This window comes from Ipomoea nil, unplaced genomic scaffold, assembly GCF_001879475.1.
Source record: "Ipomoea nil cultivar Tokyo-kokei standard unplaced genomic scaffold, Asagao_1.1 scaffold1936, whole genome shotgun sequence".
Classification (NCBI taxonomy): domain Eukaryota; kingdom Viridiplantae; phylum Streptophyta; class Magnoliopsida; order Solanales; family Convolvulaceae; genus Ipomoea; species Ipomoea nil.
Genome location: NW_017618364.1, coordinates 1,854,552 through 1,881,226, shown reverse-complemented (window position 1 = coordinate 1,881,226; position 26,675 = coordinate 1,854,552). Strand labels below are relative to the sequence as shown.

Here is a 26,675-nt window from a genome sequence, read left to right as displayed (position 1 = left end):
TATATATCAAAATGCAATTAGACTTTTATGTTAATTATTTTTTTTAATTAAGTTCTTAAACTTATTAAAAATGTGCAATACATATTTGACTTATAATAGTTTGTTACCCACAAGTCACATGTCATGTAGATTAATATTCTTAAAAATTATTATTTTTTTTAAAATCAAAATAATTTTAAAAAAACAACAACTGGCTCTGTTTAGCTTGCTATGGCTTCATCCATATCGAACTGGATATAGAAAACATCATAGTCTTCCAGTTTGACATAGACAAACAAAGAAGCTTGGCGGGCTTCTCTGTCCAATTTAGATAGAGAAATTGACGTCTCTATGACAACCTTTTTAAAAAATTAGATTTCTTAAAAAGATTTTGAATGAAATACCAAGTTAAATGCTATGTAAGCAAGATTAACCGATTATTTTTTGGTAATATGTTAAATATGTTTTTTTAGTACTACAGTTACTACTAACTCTGTTATAATGCAATATATATTAATAGCGCATCTCATTGAAACTCAAATTTATGACCTCTTATATGGGAGACTCACTTCGTGCCACTAGAACACAACGTCATTGATATATATTAAATATGTTATTTACATAATTTTAACTCATTTAACATGGCGTTTGGTTGGAGGGGGGAATTATGTGGGAAATGAATTGTAATTCCATGGGAGTTGAATTACTGGGAATAAAGTGGGAATTAAAATTCCAGTGTTTGGTTGACAGGAATAGAATTACTGGGAATTTCAATTCCAATGTTTGGTATACATGGGAATTGAAAGGGAATAAGTAGTATAAAGTCAAAAATGTTCATTATTGTTGTTAGACATTAATTTTAGGATAAAAAGGGAAGGAGTAATTTTGACTCATCACTATCTTTTTTTCCCAGGAATTAAAATATCAGGGGCACATGGGATTTTAATTCTATGAAAATAAGGGAATTGCAATTCCCTCCAACCAAACTACGGAATTTAATGGCCTTTGGAATTAGATAGGAATTAAGTGGGAAGGAAATTTAAAATCCCTCCAACCAAACGCCCTGTAAGGGTTTAATTAAAAGTTTCCTTAGTTGAAGTGTAGTTAGAGAGTAGTGTTTTGACGGTTTTGACCGTTTTCTAAACCGACTGAAGAAGTGAGGAGTGATGTTTGTATTTTGTAATGACTAATGACTTTCTCTAAACCCCTTCTAAAACCCTAAACCCAGCGCGTCTTCATCGGCGGCGAGGAGAACTCAGATTCCGGTGATTCCGTCACCGTCCGCCCGCCAGAATAACACAAATTCTGCTAATTTGATTGTTGAATTTTCCTTTCAGCAGCCTGGTCAGTTCAGATTCACATTATCTCCGTGCCTCTAATCTGTTTTGTTCAAATACTATGCTCATTGCCATAGAAAGTTTTAAACACAAAATCTTATTCGCCAAATGCTTCGATCAACCATCAGATTCTTCCCCAAATCGCAATTCCCGTTCTCTATATTCTTCTGTAGTCGTTACGCCTCCGCCGCCGCCGTTGCCGTCGCTCACGACGAGCCCTCCAACCCCGCCACCTCTTCCCAGTTATTCCCAACTAAAAATGATGCTGTTTTCAATTTGGTTTCTTATCTTTGTGTTTTACGCCTTCCTTTTATTTTTATTTTTTGTTTTTTAAATCAATGTATAGACACAGATCAGATTATTTTATGCAATAAATTTAAATATTTGATCAGGTATGAGTCAAAGTTCATTGAGATGATTACTAAAGAAGTGCTACGGGTACTGAATTTTATGCCCATGAATGTTGCAAAGCATCCTGTTGGAATTGATTCTCATGTTAGAGAAGTACTTAATTTATTACAAATTCAAACAAATGATGTTGTTCGGATGATTGGAATTTTTGGCATGGGTGGTGTTGGGAAATCAACCCTTGCTAAAGCCATATACAATCACTTGACCATGAGTTTTCAAGGGTTTGAAGGTAGTTGTTTTGTTGCAAATATTAGAGAAGAAGTTTCTAATAAGGGACGACACAATGGTCTAGTTGGTTTACAAGAGAAACTTCTTTACAAAACACTCAAGAGAAAGAATTTTGAAATCGATAATGTTGATGAAGGAATAAATTTGATCAAAGCAAGACTTCAATCCAAAAAGGTTCTTATTGTTCTTGATGACATAGACCACATAAGTCAATTAGATTCATTAGCAGGTCAGCGAAATTGGTTTGGGTCAGGTAGTACTATTATAATAACAACTAGAGATTTTCACTTGTTGAGTGAGCTTGGAACACAAGAGAAGTACAAGGTTAAAACATTAAGCATCGATGATTCCTTGCAACTCTTAAGTTGGCATGCTTTTGGTGTTCCTATAGTATTAGAGGAGTATACTGAAGTATCCAAAATGATAGCAAGTTATACTGGGGGACTTCCATTAGCACTTACCATTATAGGTTCTCATTTGCATGGAAGATCGGTGCAAGAGTGGTTCGAAGATGTTGAGAAATTAAGAAGCAATCCTCGTGACGATATTCAAACAATTCTTGAAATAAGCTATGATGCACTTGATGGTGATACTAAAAACATCTTTCTTGATATTGCTTGTTTTTTTGTTGGGCATGAGAAAGAAGACACTGTTATGATATTGGAAGCTTGTGATTTTCATGCTAAAAGTGGAATCCGAAGTTTGATAGAAAGATGTTTGTTAACAATATATGGAGATGGAGAATTTAAAATGCTTGAGATGCATGATTTAGTACGGGATATGGGAAGAGAAATTATTCGGGAGGAATCTCCAAGAAATCCTGGCGTACGAAGTAGATTGGTGGACCCAAATGATATTTTTGATGTTCTACAAGGCAACAAGGTAAAACATTTCCTTTGTACTTGAGTTATTAATCTAGTTCATTTGCTTGTAATACTTAGTTTTATTAAAAATATGAAAGATTTTAGAGTATCTAACATATTGCTACATCAAACACTTTTTTAGGGCACAAAAGCAATTGAAGGGATGATCGTAAACTCTAACATGTTAAAGAATGTGCCTTTAAGTATGGAAGTATTCACAAGGATGGTAAATTTGCGAATACTCATATTAGATGGTGTGCCTCTTAGGGGATCTTTTAAATATTTGTCCAATGAGCTTAGGCTTTTAAGGTTGCATAGTTGCCGTTTGAGTCACATACAATCAGATTTTCATTGTGTGAAACTTGTTGAGTTAGACTTGAGCGCTAGCAATATCCAAGAATTTCAACCCAATATGCAGGTTAGTATATATGTCAAATACTTAAATATTTTATCATTGCATACTTGCTAAGAACTGCATGCATTAAAACCTCTGTATTTTATTTTCACAGCATTGTGTTTGCTTGAGGATGTTATATCTCAATAATTGTGAACAACTTAAGAGTACACCGGACTTTACTGGGGCACAAAGTCTTCAGAAAATATCCTTCGGAGGTTGTTCAAATTTGGAGAATGTGCACCCATCAATTGGAAGTTTGGAGAGGCTTGTTGACTTAAGTTTGTGGGGATGCAAGAAATTGAAGGTGCTTCCAAGTAGCATTTGCAAGTTAAAATCACTTGAGAAGTTAGACTTATCTAGTTGCAACAATTTGAGGGAGCTTCCAATTGACATTGGAAAATTAGAGCAACTAAGAAGATTATATGCTAAAAGAACTGGTATCTCACATTTACCCATTTCTTTGGGATGTTTGAGAAATCTAAAGTTGCTGGACCTGAAAAACCCTGCGAGTTTAGTAGCTGTTGATTTTTTTCCATCTTCAGTTGCCAATTTATGCTCATTGGAATGGCTGAGAGTGAGATTCAACAAATCGCAGCAACAAGTAAATCTTTCAATTGCTCTTGGGAGTTTGACCTTATTGACATATTTAGAGTTATCAGGAATTTGGCATCTTGAAAGCCCATCGTTGGACCTTTGTCATCTCTCCAATTTGAGAGAGCTCGACCTCAGGGACTTGCAAAATCTTAGAGTACTTTTAAAACTTCCACCTAGTTTGGAGGATCTTAGTGCATATGATTGTGAGTCATTAGAAAAAATTGCAGATATATCCAACTTAAGAAGACTTAAAAGTTTGTATATTGTGCGCTGCAAAAGTTTGGTTGAGCTTTCAGGCTTAGAGAGTGTTGAATCCTTACGAGAACTTACGATAGCACATCACAAAGCTCTGGCTATCCCTTATAACTATTTGCATGAGTGCCTACAAATAATCGATCTTGCAAGTTTGACCTCATTGGAATGTTTAAATTTATCGGGGTGTGGCTATAATCTTCAAAGCCTACCCTTCAGCCTTTCTCATCTTTTTAATTTGAAAAGTCTCAAATTGAATGATTGGCAAAATCTAAGAGCATTGCTATAACTTCCTCTTCGTTTGGAGGATCTCTCTACAAAAAATTGTGTGTCATTGGAAAAAATACAAAACTTGAAAAGACTGAAAAGGTTGGATATTTCCAATTGCAAAAGTTTGGTTGAGCTTCCAAGATGGGAGAGTCTTGAATCTGTTGATATAACAAACTGCAGTGGTTTGAGGATTCCTTCGGTTGAAAATTGGTTCCAGGTTAGTTAAGTTATGTTCCCCTCCCTCATCTTTGTCTGATTTGGTTTTATATATATATATATATATATATATATATATATATATATATATATATATATATATATATCTCGTTGGTAATGGTTTTAATATTTGATTGTGTATGTAGGCATGTTTTGAAGGTAATACTGTCCAGATTTGGCTAAATGCTGGCAGAGGTTATGTATGGTTCAGTATTCCAAGAGTTTTGGGGCATACAACAACCTTTAGAATCATGAACAGTGGTTTTGATGGTAAGGAGTTTGATGGAGTTGGTGTAAGTGTGAGAAGCAAAACCACTGGTGCTTGGATCGTAAAGGAGCCTCAGAAATATATTAAGTTTAAAAAGCATCAAGGAACTGAAATAGATGTGGGAACAATTAGGGGGATTGGAGAAGTATTGGAGGTGTTTATTTGAAATACAAAGAAACTCAGATGGAGAAGTGCGTTTCTTTCCATCCACAAGAGGCTTCGTAGAAATTCAAATTGATGATGATGATGATGATGATGGAACAACAGAAAATGAAATGGCGATACAAGAAAGTGATGATTCTTCAACAAGTAGAAGTAGTGTAGAAGAAGAAGAGCAGAAGAATTATGGTTGGATCAGGAGAAGAAGATGTTGCAGCAGCATTATTCCGGAGTTTGTCCTAAAGTGTTTTTGTTGGGATGAAGCTAAGGAAGATAGAACGAACATTAATAAGAAGAAGGTGAGAGTGGATGCTGATCAGATTACCATCCTCTGATCTACGGGCATCTGCTAAGGTTGTTATCAGTTTGTTTTTTTACTTATTCCATTACTTCTGGCTGAATTCTGATCCTTTTCTGAGGAATTTCCATAGTCAATTTTTTTTTTTCATGTTTTTGAATTTATAAACAATTTTTACTTTTAATGGGTATGGTGATCTTTAAAGGTCACTAAATGAATATTGATATATGCAGGTAATTAAAACAAGACTGAGAGCTGGAATAGTCAACAATGTTATTGTTATTGACGAATTATATTTGTTGGTTAATTACTATAAAATATTCAATTTTGGTTTAATGTCTGCTGCCGTGTTTCTGATTTGGTTTCTTATTTTTGTGTTTTATGCATTCCTTTTATTATTATTTTATTTTTAAAAAATCAATGTATAGACACAGATTATTTTATGCAATAAATTTAAATATTTGATCAGGTATGAGTCAAAGTTCATTGAGGTGATTACTAAAGAAGTGCTACGGGTGCTGAATTTTATGCCCATGAATGTTGCAAAGCATCCTGTTGGAATTGATTCTCATGTTACAGAAGTACTTAATTTATTAAAAATTCAAACAAATGATGGTGTTCGGATGATTGGAATTTTTGGCATGGCTGGTGTTGGGAAATCAACCCTTGCTAAGGCTATATACAATCACTTGACCATGAGTTTTCAAGGGTTTGAAGGTAGTTGTTTTGTTGCAAATTTTAGAGAAGAAGTTTCTAATAAGGGATGACACAATGGTCTAGTTGGTTTACAAGAGAAACTTCTTTACAAAACACTCAAGAGAAAGAATTTTGAAATCGATAATGTTGATGAAGGAATAAATTTGATTAAAGCAAGGCTTCGATCCAAAAGGGTTCTTATTGTTCTTGATGACATAGACCACATAAGTCAATAAGACTCATTAGCAGGTCAGCGAAATTGGTTTGGGTCAGGTAGTACAATAATAATAACTAGAGATTTTCACTTGTCGAGTGAGCTTGGAACACAAGAGAAGTACAAGGTTAAAACATTAAGCATTGATGATTCCTTGCAACTCTTAAGTTGGCATGCTTTTGGTGTTCCTATAACATTAGAGGAGCATACTGAAGTATCCAAAATGATAACAAGTTATACTGGGGGACTTCCATTAGCATTTACCATTATAGGTTCTCATTTGCATAGAAGATCGGTGCAAGAGTGGTTCGATGATGTTGAGAAATTAAGATGCAATCCTCGTGACGATATTCAAACAATTCTTGAAATAAGCTATGATGCACTTGATGGTGATACTAAAAACATCTTTCTTGATATTGCTTGTTTTTTTGTTGGGCATGAGAAAGAAGACACTGCTATGATATTGGAAGCTTGTGATTTTCATGCTAAAAGTGGAATCAGAAGTTTGATAGAAAGATGTTTGTTAACAATAGATGAAGATGGAAGATTTGAAAAGCTCGAGATGCATGATTTAGTACGAGATATGGGAAGAGAAATTATTCGAAACGAATCTCCAAGAAATCCTGGCGAACAAAGTAGATTGGTGGACCCAAATGATATTTTTGATGTTCTACAAGGTTAACAAGGTAAAACATTTCCTTTAATTTGTACTTGAGTTATTAATCTAGTTCATTTGCTTGTAATACTTAGTTTTATTTAAAATATGAAAGATTTTAGAGTATCTAACGTATTGCTACATCAAACACTTTTTTAGGGCACAAAAGCAATTGAAGGGATTATCATAAACTCTAACATGTTAAAGAATGTGCCTTTAAGTATGGAAGTATTCACAAGGATGGTAAATTTGCGAATACTCATATTAGATAGTGTGCCTCTTAGAGGATCTTTTAAATATTTGTCCCATGAGGTTAGGCTTTTAAGGTTGCGTAATTGCCGTTTGAGTCACATACAATCAGATTTTCATTGCGTGAAACTTGTTGAGTTAGACTTGAGCGGTAGCAATATCGAAGAATGTCAACCCAATGCAGGTTAGTATGTCTAATTCTTAATTATTTTAACGTTGCATATTTTCTAAGAACTTTGACTATAAAATAGAAATGCATTAAAACCTCTCTATTTTATTTTAACAGCATTTTTTATGCTTGAGGATAGTACCGTGTACAAAACCTAGTTTGTTCTTCGAAAGTAAACTCATCTCCATGGCTCTAGCCCATGGATGGTAATTGTGACCATCTAACACAGTGGATACCAAAATAAGAGAAGGATTCTCACTTGGATGAAGATAAAATGGACTCGCTGAGTCATTGGGATTGAAAATTGCATTCGTACCATTCGTCGAAGTTTGACCGGTCAGAGTCGAGACAGCCGGAGGTCCTGTAAGGAGGTCTGATGCTGCTTGTTGCTCCCGTCCACGCCATTTACACTGTCAACATTCAAAGCTCTGATACCATATCACAGTGAACAAACTGGAGACATTGACAGAGAGTAGAGAAGAATGAAGCAATCTGTTTATTGGGAAACACCGTTCTTGACTAACTAACTCATACTTTGAGAGAATGAGAGCTTATATACAGAAGGTAGGGAAATAACCACTAGTACAAAAAACATCAATAAAATCGACTAATTCGCGTCCAAAATTAGAACTTTGGATGCCAAAAGTATAATGCGGTGGCATTTTTATAATTAAAATGCCATTGTATAAATAATTTTTTTTTTTTTAATTTTAAAACAATTTTGGCATCCAAAGCTATGTACTTTGGACGCGAATATTAAAAGCCTTCTATTATTCGCGTCCAAAGCTGGGCACTTTGGACGCAAATAATAGAATCCCTTTACTCAGCCGCGTCCAAAGTGGTGCCACTTTGGACGCGCTTTATTAATTTTATCCCCCACAACCCTAGCATCAGATCAGATCGACGCACCACCTTCCACAGCAGATCAGATCGCAGCTCTCCATCCTCCACCGCACGCCGTCCATCACCGTCGTCCGGCCAGTCCAGTCCATCGCCGAACGCTGCCGCCCAAGCTTCTTCATCGTCCATAGCTCCGATCGCACGCACTGTCGCTGCTTCAGATCGCTTCCCCTCCGCTGCCGCCCAAGCTCGCCGCCACTGCCGCTCCAAGCTACTCACGCCGACCGCGCCCCCGGTCTCCAAGCTTCTGGTGATTATTCACACTTGTTTTTGCTTTCCTTGTGTTTTTATGTATGTGAAAATCTGCAATCTTGAGACCCTTTGAATCTTTGATGCAATCGGGTTACTTTTTTGAGCATATTGGAATATGTGTTCACGGATTTGAAGATTTGGGCCTTTTGGTCACTGGTTATTCACTACTTTTCTAAATGTCTTGTGGATGGAACATATATATTTATATTATATGGGATGATTTGTTTCTGATAAAGTTTTAAGGATTTGTATGTTTATGGTGAGGGTGTCATTCTGGGCAATGATATTGTATTGTCAAGTGTTCTAGTTTGATGCCTTTACATCATTTCTGCCCCTAATTTTGATTCAATCTGTCATTGTCAATTCATTATTATTCTGTGCTCAATTCATTATTATTTTGTTTGCAAATTGAACTGCAGGGTTGGATGGGGCCAAATTATTCAATTTCGACTGCATGTGCTACTAGCAACTTTTGTATATTGAGTGCCGCCAACCACATCATTAGAGGTGAAGCTGTAAGTATCTTTGTCTTACATTCTAAAGAGCTTTTGGAATTGTGATTCATTGATTGTATTAATGCTCTAGAAGCAATATTGTTATTCCAAACTAAATATCTTACAGAGAATATGATGTGGAAATGTTTTTGAGTATTGCAGGATGTGATGCTTTGTGGTGGATCTGATGCGGCTATTATACCAATTGGTATTATATCTTTGTCTCTCAGTTTTCAATTTGTTTAGATCCCTGTGCTTGTTTCAGTTCCTGTTTCATTTCTTGTTGCAGGTTTGGGTGGGTTTGTAGCTTGCAGGGCACTTTCTTAGAGAAACAAAGATCCTACTAAAGCTTCACGACCATGGGACAGTGTAATGTTGTTGATACCTCTGTTTTTATTCTCATGCTTTTGTTTAAGTTTTATCTTTTGAAAAGAGAAATTTCATTCATAGCCGCATAGGTTAAGAGGACCATAGACATGGTTATTAAAGAAATGGTTGTCATATCTTGGAATCGAACTCAGGATGCATGACATGTTACTTTGTTCTTGAGAATGCCCTGGTTTTTAGTGCCTACAACTTCAAATGAAGTAGTGCAACCAAAAACTTAATTTTCCATTATTTGGCAATATTTTAGGTTAAAATAATTACTTACATATTTTATACAGGGTCGTGACGGATTTGTCATGGGGGAAGGAGCTGGGGTTTTACTCCTGGAAGAGCTCGAGCATGCCAAGGTAAACTTAAAGATTCATTTCCATTTTCATTTTCTTTGGAACTCAAAAATCATTAGAATACCTTTGACTGGTTAGTTTTTTGAGGTGTGCTTTAATTTCGTTGTTTGGATGAGCAGAGAAGAGGTGCAAATATATATGCTGAATTCCTGGGTGGAAGCTTCACTTGCGATGCTTATCACATGACAGAGCGTCATCCCGAAGGTAATGGTTATACAGCTGGATATATACTTCAATATAAGAAACCCTTAAACGGCAGTCCTATTATTTGTGTTATTTTAGTTGAAGTGTATGCCTTGTAGCTTGATTGGACTTAAGACTACTTCTGTTTATCGATAAAGTAGTCTTAAGTCCAATTTAGCTACAGATTTGACACATACTTGAATTTGCCATTTTATGCAAGCAGGCACTGGTGTTATCCTATGTATAGAGAAGGCCTTAGCTCAGTCCGAGGTATCTAGGGAAGATGTGAACTATATAAATGCACAGGCAACATCGACACCAGCTGGGGATCTCAAGGAGTACCAAGCACTTGTAGTTACGAGTGAACTCAACAAAATCTATGATTGGTCACCTTCTAGGAGCAGCTGGTGGTGTGGAGGCTGTAGCAACTGTTCAGGTAACTTTTCTACTCGATCTCTCATAATTCCCCAGGTACCTAATACTTGCATATACATGATAAGGGGTCTGCTTGAGTAACTTTAAATCTTGTGTATACCCATGTAAAAGTTATTCTTTAGTAAATGCCTACTCTTTTATTGCAGGTTGAGGGTGAGATGGACAAGCTTGCAATGGAAGAAGCTGGCTTTCGTAATTGGGTATATGGGTTCTCAATATTTAGTGTTTACAATCTACTACTTGCACAGATACTATGAGGACCAATTGACTCAGATCGATTTCGCAGAGGTTGTTAGTTAATTTGAGCAGTTAAATGTGCAAGCAATGTGTTGATCATGTGGCATTCTTTCTGTTTATTTAGCAAAGCAATTGTCTGCCTGCATCTTATTTTAGCAAAATATCTTCTTTTTTTGGTATCTTCTAATTTGTTATTCAACTTGGAATAAATTGTGGCATTCTTTCTGTTTATTTACAGATTAAGATGGAGCCTCTTGCTATATCATTGGACGATGATCTTAACAATGCGGCAAAACAAGTCCAGGTTTGCACAATATAATGCTGCAACCAGAAGGTTTTGGTTCTCTGATTTTTTTTATTTTATTTTTAATAGGCATCTCGTATAATACTTGCAACTGATGGGGATCCACCTGGCTAGGCTCTAGCCGAAGAACTTGCCCGCCGTTTAGGGAGAGAAAGGTTTATATTTCTCTCCTTTGATGTTATGATCATGTGAATTAGCATTTTCGGAACTGATTGTCTATAGCTAGGAATTTTTACTTGCTAGTAGTTTTTGCTTTAATGGTAATTAGCATTTTCGGAACTGATTGTCTTAAAATTTGAAAGTTCATAGGGTCTTAGATCATTGGGTAGCAATGTTCTTTTCTAGATTATTCTTAGTCATTCATGTGTACATTGATGATAGTTATTTACATGAATTAGTAGAAGTTAATTATTTAAGAGGTATAACTTTACTTAATGATTAAGTGTTTAACCAGTTATATTGCAGTTTGTCCTCTTTCTCTCTTCATGCATAATCTATGGGGATGGGGGATAGTTTGAACCTATCATCTTAAGAACACTTAGAGAGTTTGCAGCTTTGACATACTGATTTGTTACTGTAATGCAATACATATTACGGAGTAATAATATATCAATTCCCAGATTAGAGTATGAGCAGAAGCGGGACATGGATTCAAGGATTACCAAATTGGGGGCAACACTTGAAGATATATAATGTACACAAATGCAAGCAGGTGTGCTTTAGTATGAATAAAAATTGGAGATTGATTACATCTTTAAGTAGTTTATTTTAATTGTTAACATTTAGAATTTGTAGTTTATTTGTAGTAAAATGTTATTAGAATTGAAATTTTAGATTGGTGTGTAGTATACATCTTAAATTGATTAATGTTGAAATATATTATTTGGTAGTTATGCTGGGATGTACATGAAAATAGTAGTAGTTTTATAAAAAAAATATTTTTTTTAAATTTTTTTTTACTATAGGCGTCCAAAGTTCAGAAACTTTGGACGCGTATAGTATTTTTTTTAAAAGAAGATGATTAATCGCGTCCAAAGTCGAAGAACTTTGGACGCGATTTACAGACTTTGCGCGTCCAAAGTTGACCAACTTTGGACGCGCAAAGTCTGTAAATCGCGTCCAAAGTTCTTCAACTTTGGACGCGATTAATCGTTTTTCGCGTCCAAAGTAGCTTTGGACGCTGATTGTATACAATCAGCGTCCCAGCTACTTTGGACGCGAATGAGCCTTAACTTTGGACGCGAATGACTGTTTTTGTACTAGTGAACAAACCAACAACAAACTATTAAAATATCTAAACTGCCTAACTGGTTGTTGAGGTGGCATCTGTGTTGGGTATATCTGTCAACATAGTGTCGAAAGCAATTGGCTCCCGTGTGACCGAAACCATTACAAATTTTACATTGATCATCAAAGCCATGTCCGCCACACTGCTGACCTCGGTGCGATCTGCCATGACTCCAGGCGAATCTGTTCTGGTTCTTCCGCGTCCCTTTAATAATTCAGGGATGACATTGATAATTCTTCTCAAACCTTCATCTAATTCTTCTCAAACCATCATTTGAAAATCTGAATGTATTGTATTGAATAAAAGTCAATTATAGAGATACGGATTGTAAGAATATGTATAAGACAGAATCACAGGGAGACTAAGATGATAAGAAGTTATAATCTAATCCAAATACATAGAGTCTTAACTACTGTCAGGTTTTCCACTCGCTAATCTTTCCATTTATTGCATCTTTCAACCCCAATTTTGCTCTTAGTTAAATAAAGGGAAAATTGTAATTTATGCCCCTCACAAATATTGCATCGTTACGGGAGGGGCTATATGTGCACCATTTTGATAATTAAGGGGCAACATTTACACCACTCATAATTCAGGGGTGACATTAATAATTGACATATTATAGAGGGGCATTTTTTACAATTTTTCCTAATAATAATAATAATAATAATAATAATAATAATAATAATAATAATAATAATAATAATAATAATAATAATAATAATAATAATAATAATAATAATAATAAGAGAAAAGGCTCAAATAGACCCCTAAACTTTACCCTAAAGGTCAGTTAGCCCCCTAAACTTTAAAAAAGGTCAATTAAACACTCAAACATGTTAAATTTGGTCAATGAAGCCCAAAAATCGGTAAATGACCTGTTATTACAGGTCATTTTAATTCCGGCGACGAAATCCGGCCACCAGTGACAGATTCCGGCGACCGGCGAATTTTTTTGGCGGCCGGCGAGATTTTTCGGCCGTCCGGTCGTCTTCCACTAGAGAAGACGACCGGACGGCTGCCTTCTCCAATGGAGAAGGCGGCAGGCGGCCGTCTGCCGCCTTCTCCAATGGAGAAGATGGCCGTCTGGTCGTCTTCTCCATTGGAGAAGATGACCAGATCTGGTCATCTTCTCCAATGGAGAAGACGACCACCAGACGGTCATCTTCTCCAATGGAGAAGGCGGCCGTCCAGTCCTCTTCTCCGGTGGAAGACGACCGGACGACTGGAAAATCTCGATCGCCGGCCGCCGGAAAATCTCGCCGGAATCTGTCACTGGTGGCCGGATTTCGTCGCCGGAATTAAAATGACCTGTAATAACAGGTCATTTACCGGTTTTTGGGCTTCATTGACCAAATTTAACATGTTTGAGTGTTTAATTGACCTTTTTAAAAGTTTACGGGGTTAATTGACCTTTAGGGTAAAGTTTAGGGGCTTATTTGACCCTTTTCTCTAATAATAATAATAATAACAATAATAATAATAATAAATAAAATAAAATAAATATGTCAGAATCTAGTAAGCGAAAATTGAGAGTTAACCTGTTAAAAACGTTAATTGCACTTCTTTTTTTTTTTTTTTCCGGTCTAGTGGTTTATTTGGAGGTTATTTGAGTTCGGTGGTTTAATTGTTGTTCCCAAATAATTTAGTGGTTTATTTGTAATCTAATATATAATGACTACATACATTATTACTATTAAAGAATATAAGAAAAGATATTGTGTATGTATGTTAGAATGTGTATAGTAATAATAATGGAAAAAGATAACAAAAGTTATAACGGTAAGGATATTTTTGTCTAAAAATTTATATAGTACAACTTTTATAGCATAATGTATAAAAAAAAATAACAAAAATAGACATAAATCAAGTATATATAACCTGGATTGAGACTTATTATATTTTTAGATTAGAGAGAATATGTCTAATTAAATTATTAGCTTATATATAATATATATGTAAGTGTACAATTCTAGTACACATTAACCTTTGTTTGACTAATTTATTTAGTGTTGTGTTTATTTGTGTTTAAATAAGAATTAAGTTAGTTTAAAATCTCTTTTGGACCACTTGTTATCATACAAAGTTAAATTGTGTGGATATCATGTTTTGACAAATGAAAGGGAAGTCAGCAATATTACAGTGAAGCGCTTCAAATGTAGAGTGTGTGGCTGTGGTTTATCGAGAAAAGAGGAAAGCTATTTTTAAGGATCAAGGGTGTGGATTAAGGATTAATCTTTGCTATAAAAGGGAAGTCACTCAAAGGAGAAGGTTGCCGATTTGAACTGCTATTCTGAATGCATACCTTCTCTACAAACCTATCTAATTAAACTGCCTATATTATATGTTTTAATTAAGAGTGTTTAAATCTGAACTACATGAATTGCATGTACCTGGTACTGCTGAAGCTTATTGTGAAGATTGTTATGACATGCACGTTTCAGTCCTGAATAGGTGTTAGGAAGGGTTGTAGTGGTAAAGGCTCTGAGTCGTTTGTAGTTACCTCTTGTAATACTCCTTAGTGAACATTTATAGTGGATTGGGCAGACGTGGGTTGCCAGGGACGGAGCCAGAAATTTGGTTAGGGGGGGAGGGGGGCGAAAAAGTACAAACGGATTCAGAAAATTTTTTCAATAAAGGTGAAACATTAAAACGAAAGAGATAATTTAAAAATAAATAAATAAATTATCTAAGAAATATAGTTATAAATATTGTTGGATATGGACGAAAAATAAAACACATTGAAACTTTATAAAAATATTCATAACAAAATATGAAACATAATTAATTTGATAATCATTAAATCTAAAGCCTGTAATATAATGGGAGGTACGTACTTTCCTATGGGTTTAACAATCATTGGGAGGTACGTACTTCCCTATCCTGACTTTGAAATCACCGCTGCTGATCTGTTAAACGCATTTTCAAAGCTCTTTAAATAAATCTTTAGTTCATAGCTCCAAAGGCAAGCTGCTAGAAAATCCAGACAGATAGTATACTCAGATTTCGATCGAGTATGGCATCATCATCATCATCTTCATCGTATGATCGCATGACGTACAATGTTTTCTTGAGTTTTAGCGGTGAGACACGAAAATCATTTTCCGATCATCTCTATGCAGATTTGAAGCAGGCTGGAGTTAACACCTTTCGGGATGATGACTCAATCCAGAGAGGCGAGGATATTTCTGCTGAGCCGTCTAGAACCATAGAGGAGTCGAGGATATCCATCATTGTATTCTCAAAAGACTATGCTGGATCCCGATGGTGTCTAGATGAGCTTGTGAAGATCATGGAATGTAAACAAAAGTTGAACCAAATTATTTTTCCCATATTCTACAATGTTGATCCTTCTGAGGTTCGCAAACAAACAATCACTTTTGGTGATGCATTGACTCTACATAGACAAGGATTTGGAGATCAAAAAGTTAATGAGTGGAAAGATACACTCACTGCAGCTGCTAACTTGTCCGGATGGGATTTGCAAACCATGTCAAATGGGTAATCCTAACTCTTTTAATTTCCTTTTATTTGTTGATATTTGCCAGACACACTTACTCATATAATAAATTCATATTTATGGTAATTTTTTAAAGAAAATTTTATAAATAATTGAAGAAGAAGAATCTGCATCTTCTAACTGTGCTTTTTAATTAAGTTTTATACGGAGTATTAACTTATTGATTATACATAAATATTAATTTTCTGTTTTACGCCTTCCATTTATTTTTGTTTTTTGTTTTTAAAATCAATGTATAGAAAAAGATTATTTTATGCAATAAATTTAAATTTTGATCAGGTATGAGTCAAAGTTCATTGAGGTGATTACTAAAGAAGTGTTACGGGTGCTAAATTTTATGCCCATGAATGTTGCAAAGCATCCCGTCGGAATTGATTCTCATGTTAGAGAAGTACTAAATTTATTACAAATTCAAATAAATGATGGTGTTCGGATGATTGGAATTTTTGGTATGGGTGGTCTCGGGAAATCAACACTTGCTAAAGCTATATACAATCACTTAATCATAAGTTTTCAAGGGTTTGAAGGTAGTTGTTTTGTTGCAAATATTAGACAAGAAGTTTCTAACAAGGGACACAATGGTCTAATTGGTTTACAAGAGAAACTTCTTCACAAAACACTCAAAAGAAAGGATTTTAAAATTGATAATGTTGATGGAGGAATAAGTTTGATCAAAGCAAGGCTACAATACAAAAGGGTTCTTATTGTTCTTGATGACATAGACCACATAAGTCAAATAGAATCATTAGCAGGTCAACGAAATTGGTTTGGTTCAGGTAGTACAATTATAATAACAACTAGAGATCTTCACTTGTTGAGTGAGCTTGGAACACAAGAGAAGTACAAGGTTAAAACATTAAGCATTGATGATTCCTTGCAACTCTTAAGTTGGCATGCTTTTGGTGTTCCTATAGCATTAGAGGAGTATACTGAAGTATTCAAAACGATAGCAAGTTATATTGGGGGACTTCCATTAGCACTCACCATTATAGGCTCTCATTTGCGTGGAAGATCGGTGCAAGAGTGGATTGAAGATATTGAGAAATTAAGAAGGAATCCTCATGACGATATTCAAACAATTCTTGAAATAAGCTATGATGCACTTGATTGTGATACTAAAAACATCTTTCTTGATATTGCTTGTTTTTTTGTTGGGCATGGAAAAAAAGACACTGTTATGATATTGGAAGCTTGTGGTTTTCATGCTGAAAGTGGAATCAGAAGTTTGATAGAAAGATGCTTGTTAACAATAAAAGGAGATAGAGAATTTAAAGAGCTTGAGATGCATGATTTAGTACGGGACATGGGAAGAGAAATTGTTCGAAAGGAATCTCCAAGAAATCCTGGCAAACGAAGTAGATTGGTGGACCCAAATGATATTTTTGATGTTTTACAAGGCAACAAGGTAAAACATTTCCTTTGTACTTGAGTTATTAATCTAGTTCATTTGCTTGTAATACTTAGCTAGTTTTATTAAAAATATGAAAGATTTGAGAGTATCTAACATATTGCTACATCAAACACTTTTTTAGGGCACAAAAGCAATTGAAGGAATGATCGTAAACTCTAACATGTTAAAGAATGTGCCTTTGAGTACGGAAGTATTCACAAAGATGGTAAATTTGCGAATACTCATATTAGATGGTGTGCTTCTTAGAGGATCGTTTAAATATTTGTCCAATGAGCTTAGACTTTTAAGGTTGCGTAACTGCCATTTGAGTCACATACAATCAGATTTTCATTGTGCGAAACTTGTTGAGTTAGACATGAGTAAAAGCAATATCGAAGAATTTCAACCCAATATGCAGGTTAGTATGTCTAATACTTAATTATTTTAACATTGCATATTTGCTAAGAACTTTGACTAAAAAATAGAAATGTATTAAAACCTCTATATTTTATTATTAACAGCATTTTGTATGCTTGAGGAGGTTAGAGATCAATTGTTGTGAACAACTTAAGAGTACACCAGACTTTACTGGGGCACAAAGTCTTCAAGAAATATCCTTCGGAGGTTGTTCAAATTTGGCGAATGTGCACCCATCAATTGGAAGTTTGGAGAGGCTTGTTGACTTAAGTTTGTGGGGATGCATGAAATTGAAGCTGCTTCCAAGTAGCATTTGCAAGTTAAAATCACTTGAGTCCTTACATTTAGCTGGTTGCAAGAATCTGAGGGAGCTTCCAATTGACATTGGAAACTTAGAGCAACTAAGAAAATTAATTGCTATGCAAACTGGTATCTCACATTTACCCATTTCATTTGGATGTTTAACAAATCTAGAGTACTTAGATCTGGGAAAGTCTGTGGGTTCAGTAGCTGTTGATTTTTTTCCATCTTCAGCCGCGAATTTATGCTCATTGGAATGGCTGACAGTGAATTTCTTCAAATCGCAGCAGCAAGTAAATTTTCCAATTGCTCTTGGGAGTTTGACCTCATTGACATATTTAGAGTTACAGGGAAATTGGTATATTGAAAGCCTATCATTGAACCTTTGTCATCTCTCCAATTTGATATGCCTCTCCCTCAAGGATTTGCAAAATCTTAGAGCACTTTTAAAACTTCCACCTAGTTTAAAGGTTCTTGGTGCAATAGATTGTGAGTCATTAGAAAAAATAGCAGATATATCAAACTTGAGAGGACTTGAATCGTTGTATATTCCCAATTGCAAAAGTTTGGTTGAACTTCCAAGATGGGAGAATCTTGAATGTATTGAGATGACAAATTGCAGTGGTTTGAGGATTCCTTCTGTTGAAAATTGGTGCCAGGTTAGTTAAATTATGTTCCCCTCCCTCATCATTGTCTGTTTCGATGGTAATGGTTTTGATATTTGATTGTGTAGTAATAATAATGATGATGATGTAGGCACGTTCTGAAGGTAATATTGTCCAGATTTCACTTGTAGTCTTTGGAGATTATGTAGGTTGCGGAATTCCAAGACTTTTGGGGCATACACCCATTGAAATCTATAACCGTGGTTTTGATTGTAATGAGGAGTTTTATGGAATTGGTGTAAGTGTGAGAAGCAAAAGCAGTGGTGCTTGGATCGTAAAGGAACCTCAGAGATATATTAAGTTTAAATCGTGTGAAGAAATTGAATTTGAGGTGGGAACAAGGATTGGAGAAGTATTGGAGGTGTATGCTCATTTCCATCCACCTCTGCAGAAGATGCAGCAGCTTTGTTGTTTATTTGAAATACATAGAAACTCAGATGGAGAAGTGCGTTTCTTTCCATCCACAAGAGGCTTCGTAGAAATTGAAATTGATGATGATGATGATGGAACAACAGAAAATGAAATGGCGATACAAGAAAGTGATGATTCTTCAACAAGTAGTACTGTAGGTGAAGAAGAAGAAGAAGAAGAAGAAGAAGAAGAGGAGCAGAATTATGGTTGGAGCTGCAGGAGCAAGAGAAGAAGATTTTGCAGATAGCTGGTTTTGTTTGAGGATTCCATTCCTTCAATTATATTGAAAAGTGGTACGTACATACGGTTGAATGTTAGTTAGTTAGTTATGTTGAACTTAATTTATCTGTACCGCGGCACTTTGTCTCTGATATGATAGATTATTTAATTTGGTGTGTTAATTTATATTATATTATTATTTGTGAACGTAAAATATATATATTTTTTTAAAGTACAATATTTGGATAATTTGTCTTCATGAACCATACATTAGAGGGCAGGTGTTATTAAATGATTGAAAACATGATTTAACGGCTTCGTATAGTATTTGATCCTATTTTATCTTGTTTTTATATATATGCTTGCTTAAAATTAATTAATATAGTAGTGATCATGTTCAAAACCTACGTAAAGGAATTAATATATTTCATTTGCTTTGTTTGTGAAGCTTTGGACGAAATGGCTGCTATCATTCAAGGGATTGAGGCAGTAGCTGCTGTTTTTTCAACCTATTCTTTTGACAAAAAGAAACACCGCATTTTTACTCCCAGATCTTTCTCAGGTTTGGGATTGTTTCTGATCTCAATTCGTTCTCTTTCCTTGAATTAACAATGGGTTTTGATTTGTTTTGTTTAAATTTGTTATCTTGCTTAGTTTGCAAAATGCTATCTTTGTTTTTGTCCTTAGTTTATCAAACTGGAATCTCTGAATTTGCTGTTTATGGGTTTCATTAGTTATTCAGCCTGTTTAATAGTATTGTATGTCTCCAGCGAGCTGAGTGACTAAATTTGTATGAATTTTATATGATTAGATTAGATTGATCGAATTCTCTACTCGATCATCTGTTGTTTATCCACATAACTATGGTTTCATTCCAAGGACCAGAGAGCAGCTATTGATGACTCATAACTATGGTTTCTACTCAATTAATTTTGGTTCCCACTTGGCTGATACACTTCCAATACTAATCGATCAACTACTGTAGATTAGTGCATCTGAGAATGATGAGGAAGTTGGAGAACACATGCACAGCAGAAGATATATTAATACTAGCAGGGTAATGCAAGGCCCAACATTAATGTATAAGCTTAGAAAAATAGTAAACTGAAGAAAATCAGAGGATCAAAGAAGTTAGTGTGGAAGGAAACAATATATTCTGGAAGGGATGGTGTTTGAGTAGAAACTAAAGTTGTATCACGTTGGACTTTGAATTGGTAAAGTGAGAAGTATTTTTCTTATTATGTTAGCTACTTTGATCAGCTGATTGTAAAAAAGTGTTTGGTAAATTAACTATTTATAATTAGTTTATTATAGATGAAATGACTTATAAGGACATGAGATTATTGTTTAATATATTTAATTGACTGTGGCTCTATAGTATATAATTTATTTTAGAGTTTATAACTTATTTTTAAAAAAAAAAGTTATAAATTTTGTTTGATAAAACATGAGTAGTTTAGAATAATAGTTTATTTTCAAATGCTGTTCTAAGTAGTTTTTCAAAATAAGCTAGTAGTACGTAGTTACTAACTTTTAAAATTTCAATTTTAAACAAACTTATTAATTTGGTATCTCAAAATGTCAAATATAATAGAGCTGAGCTTATAATGTTTAGTGCTGGTTTATTCAATTTGATTTCTTAGTTTAGTGTTTTTATCTTCTTTTATTTATACTTCAAATGTGACACAAATATAAGGAAAAAAGCAGGCAAATTATGTTGTGCATACGGATGCAAAAACGACGTCGTTTTATTAAAAACGCGCGTCTCTCCTTAAAAAAAAAAAAAATTCAGGTTCGATTTACAGCAATAACATATGAACTAAAATTTCAGAATCGATGAACTATAATTCCATAATCGATGAACTATAATTCCATAATCGATGAACTAAAATTCCAGAATCTAATATATGAACTAAAAATTCCAGAATGAATGAACTAAAATTCCAGAATCTATGAACTAAAAGTTCATAATCGATGAACTACAATTCCAGAATCGATGAACTATAATTCCAGAATCAATGAACTAAAATTCCATAATCTATGAACTAAAATTCCAGAATGAATGAACAACATATTGCTGTTGCTGGAAATCGAACTTGAATTTTTTTTTAAGGGGAGACGCGCGTTTTTAATAAAACGACGTCGTTTTTGCATCCGTATGCACCATGCATGGTGCATACGGATGCACACTTGCCCAGCATAACTACTCAAAAAAGCATGAGCACTTAACATGATTGATGGTAAATAGGTGGGGTCTAGGAAAAGGATGCATTAGTATGTGGATGGTCCCATTATGTGGAATTATTGGCTTGGTACGGTGTAATGGGAAATTATTAAGAAGACCAACTAAGTCATCGCTGCTGATCTGCTACACGCGTTTTCAAAGTTTTTAACACAAATCTTTAGTTCATAGCTCCAAAGGCAAGCTGATCGAAAATCCAGACAGACAGATAGTATGGCATCATCATCATCTTCTCCATCGTATGCTCGCATGACATATGATGTTTTCTTGAGTTTTATGGGTGAGACGCGAGGATCCTTTTCTGATCATCTCTATGCAGATTTGAGGCGAGCTGGAGTTAACGTCTTCCGGGATGATGAATCGATCCGGAGAGGTGAGGATATTTCTGTTGAGCTATCTAGAGCCATAGAAGAGTCAAGGATATCCATCATCGTATTCTCCAAAGACTATGCCGGATCCAGATGGTGTCTGAATGAGCTTGTGAAGATCATGGAGTGTAAACAAAAGTTGAATCAGATTGTTTATCCCATATTTTACCATGTTGATCCTTCAGAAGTTCGTAAACATACAAGCACCTTTGGGGATGCATTGACTCTACACAAACACCGATTTGAGGATCAGAAAGTTAATGAGTGGAAAGATGCACTCACTGTAGCTGCTAACTTGTCTGGATGGGATTTGCAAACCATGTCAAATGGGTAATCCTAACTCTTTTGATTTCCTTTTATTTGATTATATTTGCCTGCTGACACACTTACTCATATAGTAAATTCATATATATGGTAATTTTTTTAAAGAAAAATTTTAAAAATAATTGAAAGAGAAAAATTTGAATCTTCTAACTGTGATTTTTAATTAATTAATTTTTAAAAATAGTAATTGTTGACTAATTTTGTTGTCTTAAATTACTGACAAAAATATAAATTTTAATCTCGATCAAACTGGAAGAATCAAAGACCAAGATAAAGTGAGAATATAAGTTTCCGTTAATTAAGAAATCACATTCTTATGCGGACTACAAATAAAGGATCTCTTGTAAGGATATATAAAGATTTCCAGTCAACAAGGAAAGAAATGCATTCAATTCCCTATCTTATGTACTAAGACCCGAGAATAGAGAATTTCACTTAGGAGAAATATTAGAGTGAGGTTTTAATAGAGAGAGAGATAGTGATATCTATATTTTATTGTGTAAAATTGTTCCGAAATTCTGTACTTTGAAATTGTGGTCATAATGGATTCAAGTTTTTTCTCAACAAGAAGTGCCTAGCAGATTAGGTATTAGTGTTCTAAACAATCACACCCTTCACAAATTTTCAGTATTAATTTATGATTGATTATAAAAAAAAAAATATTAAATTTTTTGAACTTATAATAATTGACGATCGTATTTTCTAATGAGTAGTTGTATTAGTGACGGAATTTTTTTGTCACAAAAGAACGTTTTAGTGACGGTAAATACACCATCACTATATGCTTATTAAGGATGATATCATATCCCATCACTATTTGTTTTTATCCTCGGAAGAAATAACGACGGGTAGTGACGGTAAATTTTCCGTCATTAAAAGTCTTTTATGATGGTTTTTTATTTTTTTAGTGATGGTTTTACATCTAACTAATGAACAATTTTCTTGTAGTGCGAATTGTATTTGTTGGTAACAATATTTAATTAATAGAAAATATTTAAAAATCTCTTAGTAAATTTTGTCTGCAAAATATAATTTACTAGATTCTTAACATAATCTGTATTTGAAAATCTAATTTATGTTGAATTTTAATTTGTACCCATGGATCTAATCTGTATTGAATTATTGATATACAGTTCAATATTTTAAAGATGGAAAATTCTTTCACACTTTTAGCCTATAAGTATGCATGCATCATATATAACAAATAAATATAAACATGTAATTCATTATTAGCTCAACTTTTTAATGTTATTATTAGCTTAACTTTTTAATTGAAACTGAAAATATCCTTCAATTTGGTATTAGAACCAACTCATGTAAAAGGCCATGACTCAAATCACCATATTATCCAACAATAAAAATAAATTATGGTCCACTTGTTGCTAATTCAACTATTAGCTTAACCTTTTAGTCAAGAAAGAGAACACATTTTTAAATTATTATTGCGATGGATTATTAATTGGTCGTAGTCTACGATTTAATTGGTAGAATAGTGTTTTAATTAATGTCTGCTGTCGTGTTTTCAATTTGGTTTCTTAATTGTGTTTTTTGCCTTTTTTTTTTGTTTTGTTTTTTAAATCAATATATAGACAGATTAATGCAATAAATTTAAATCTGATTAGGTATGAGTCAAAGTTCATTGAGATTATTACTGAAGAAGTGCTACGAGTGTTGAATTTTATGCCCATGAATGTTGCAAAGCATTCCGTTGGAATTGATTCTCTTGTTGGAGATGTACTTCATTTATTACAAATGCAAACAAATGATGGTGTTCGGATGATGGGAATTTTTGGTATGGGTGGTGTCGGAAAATCAACCCTTGCTAAAGCCATATACAATCACTTGATCATGAGTTTTCAAGGGTTTGAAGGTAGTTGCTTTGTTGCAAATATTAGACAAGAAGTTTCTAATAAGGGACGACACAATGGTCTAGTTGGTTTACAAGAGAAACTTCTTCACAAAACACTCAAACGAAAGAACTTTGAAATTGATAATGTTGATGAAGGAATAAGTTTGATCAAAGCAAGGCTGCAATCCAAAAGGGTTCTTATTGTGCTTGATGACATAGACCACATAAGTCAATTAGACTCATTAGCAGGTCAGCGAAATTGGTTTGGTTCAGGTAGTACAATTATAATAACAACTAGAGATGTTCACTTGTTGAGTGAGCTTGGAACACAAGAGAAGTACAAGGTTAAAACATTAAGCATTGATGATTCTTTGCAACTCTTAAGTTGGCATGCTTTTGGTGTTTCTATAGCATTAGAGGAGTATACTGAAGTATCCAAAACGATAGCAAGTTATGTTGGGGGACTTCCATTAGCACTTACCATTATAGGCTCTCATTTGCGTGGACGATCGGTACAAGAGTGGATTGAAGATATTGAGAAATTAAGAAGGAATCCTCATGATGAGATTCAAACAATTCTTGAAATAAGCTATGATGCACTTGATGGTGATACTAAAAACATCTTTCTTGATATTGCTTGTTTTTTTGTTGGGCTTGAGAAAGAAGACACTGCTATGATATTGGAAGCTTGTGATTTTCATGCTAAAAGTGGAATCAGAAGTTTGATAGAAAGATGTTTGTTAACAATAGAAGAAGATGGAAGATTTGAAATGCTTGAGATGCATGATTTAGTACGGGATATGGGAAGAGAAATTGTTCGAAATGAATCTCCAAGAAATCCTGGCGAACGAAGTAGATTGGTGGATCCAAATGATATTTTTGATGTTCTACAAGGCAACAAGGTAAAACATTTCCTTTAATTTGTACTTGAGTTATTAATCTAGTTCATTTGCTTGTAATACTTAGTTTTATTTAAAATATGAAAGATTTGAGAGTATCTAACATATTGCTACATCAAACACTTTTTTAGGGCACAAAAGCAATTGAAGGGATGATCATAAACTCTAACATGTTAAAGAATGTGCCTTTAAGTATGGAAGTATTCACAATGACGGTAAATTTGCGAATACTCATACTAGATGGTGTGCTTCTTAGAGGATCTTTTAAACATTTGTCCAATGAGCTTAGGCTTTTAAGGTTGCGTAATTGCCGTTTGAGTCGTATACAATCGGATTTTCGTTGTGCGAAACTTGTTGAGTTAGACTTCAGGCGTAGCAATATCAAAGAATTTCAACCCAATATAAAGGTTAGTATGTCTAATACTTAATTATTTTTTTTAACATTGCATATATTTGCTAAGAACTTTGACTAAAAAATAGAAATGCATTAAAACCTCTCTATTTTATTTTAACAGCATTTGGTATGCTTGAGGATGTTAAAGCTCAGTTTTTGTGAACAACTTAAGAGTACACCAGACTTTACTGGGGCACAAAGTGTTCAGAAAATATCCTTCGAAGGGTGTTCAAATTTGGCGAATGTGCACCCATCAATTGGAAGTTTGGAGAGGCTTGTTAAGTTAGATTTTTGGGGTTGCAAGAAATTGAAGTTGCTTCCAAATAGCATTTGCAAGTTAAAATCTCTTGAATTCTTAAATTTATATCGTTGCAAGAATCTAAGGGAGCTTCCAATTGACATTGGAAAACTAGAGAAACTAAGAATATTATATGCTGAAGAAATTGGTATCTCACATTTACCCATTTCTTTGGGATGTTTGAGAAATCTATTGACACTGACGCTGGGAGTGCTTGTGGGTTCAGTAGCTGTTGATTTTTTTCCATCTTCAATTGTGAATTTATGCTCATTGAAAACTCTGATTGTGAGATTCAACAAATCACAGCAGCAAGTAAATCTTCCAATTGCTCTTGGGAGTTTAACCTCATTGACATATTTAGAGTTATCAGGAATTTGGTATCTTGAAAGCCTATCGTTGGACCTTTGTCATCTCTCCAATTTGAGAAAGCTCAACCTCTTCGATTTGCAAAATCTTAGAGCACTTTTAAAACTTCCACCTAGTTTGAAGAATCTTATTGCAGATGATTGTGAGTCATTAGAAAGAATAGCAGATATATCCAACTTAAGAAGACTTGAAACTTTGTATATTGTATGCTGCAAAAGTTTGGTTGAGCTTTCAGGCTTAGAGAGTCTTGAATCCATACGAAAGATTACGATAACACAGCACAAAGCTCTGACTATCCCTTATAACTATTTGCAGTGCCTACAAATAATCGCTCTTGGAAGTTTGACCTCATTGGAATATTTAAATTTATCAGGGTGTGGCTATCATCTTCAAAGCCTACCCTTCAGCCTTTCTCATCTTTCTAATTTGAAATTTCTCATATTGAATGATTGGCAAAATCTAAGAGCATTGCTACAACTTCCTCTTAGTTTGGAGCATCTCTCTGCAAAAAATTGTGTGTCATTGGAAAAAATAGAAAACTTGAAAAGATTAAAATGGTTGGGTATTCCCAATTGCAAAAGTTTGGTTGAGATAACAAATTGCAGCAGTTTGAGGATTCCTTCAGTTGAAAATTGGTTCCAGGTTAGTTGAGTTATGTTCCCCTCCCTCATCTTTGTCTGCTTTGGTTATATAATAATAATAATAATAATAATAATAATAATAATAATAATAATAATGATGATGATGATAATGTAGGCACGTTCTGAAAGTAATATTGTCCAGATTTTGCTTCATGCCAGCAGTGGTTATGTAAGTTGCAGTATTCCAAGACTTTTGGGGCATACACCCATTAGCTTCAGTAATAGAAGTTCTGATGGTAATGAGGAGTTTGATGGAGTTGGTGTTAGTGTGAGAAGAAAAACCACTGGTGCTT

General features: G+C 34.4%; 3 protein-coding genes and 1 long non-coding RNA gene across 6 annotated transcripts in view; all 4 read left to right on the top strand.

The window, feature by feature from the left end:
* Window positions 1-26,675, top strand: part of LOC109146704 (TMV resistance protein N-like) — a 129,424-nt gene that overhangs the window by 102,328 nt on the left and 421 nt on the right. Inside the window, exons 6-7 of one of the 3 annotated variants that reach the window (XM_019294356.1) lie at window positions 18,761-18,931; window positions 18,970-19,107. In XM_019294356.1, the coding sequence (XP_019149901.1) occupies window positions 18,761-18,931; window positions 18,970-19,043 (245 nt within the window). In that variant the 3' untranslated portion in view covers window positions 19,044-19,107. Of the gene's footprint in view, window positions 1-4,558; window positions 4,611-18,462; window positions 18,733-18,760; window positions 18,932-18,969; window positions 19,108-26,675 lie in introns of those variants that run through there. The other 2 variants (XM_019294357.1, XM_019294358.1) reach the window with 2 other exon arrangements.
* Window positions 6,909-26,447, top strand: LOC109146714 (disease resistance protein TAO1-like). Its single transcript, XM_019294370.1, has 4 exons — window positions 6,909-7,255; window positions 17,391-17,407; window positions 17,511-18,379; window positions 26,394-26,447. The coding sequence occupies exons 1-3, from the start codon at window positions 7,036-7,038 to the stop codon at window positions 18,372-18,374; spliced, it is 1,101 nt and encodes a 366-aa protein (XP_019149915.1). The 5' UTR covers window positions 6,909-7,035; the 3' UTR covers window positions 18,375-18,379; window positions 26,394-26,447.
* LOC109146719 lies at window positions 8,809-9,837 on the top strand. The gene is made up of 5 exons (XR_002048479.1): window positions 8,809-8,922; window positions 9,064-9,109; window positions 9,191-9,270; window positions 9,567-9,635; window positions 9,752-9,837. It is a non-coding gene; the product is annotated as an uncharacterized LOC109146719 (long non-coding RNA).
* LOC109146718 (TMV resistance protein N-like) lies at window positions 15,029-15,744 on the top strand. Its single transcript, XM_019294376.1, has one exon. It carries the CDS (start codon window positions 15,096-15,098, stop codon window positions 15,582-15,584), a length of 489 nt encoding a protein of 162 aa, XP_019149921.1. The 5' UTR covers window positions 15,029-15,095; the 3' UTR covers window positions 15,585-15,744.

Bases quoted from the DNA above. Each gene is read 5' to 3' on its own strand.
- LOC109146718 (XM_019294376.1), top strand. From the start codon at position 15,096: ATGGCATCATCATCATCATCTTCATCGTATGATCGCATGACGTACAAT.
- LOC109146714 (XM_019294370.1), top strand. From the start codon at position 7,036: ATGTTAAAGAATGTGCCTTTAAGTATGGAAGTATTCACAAGGATGGTA.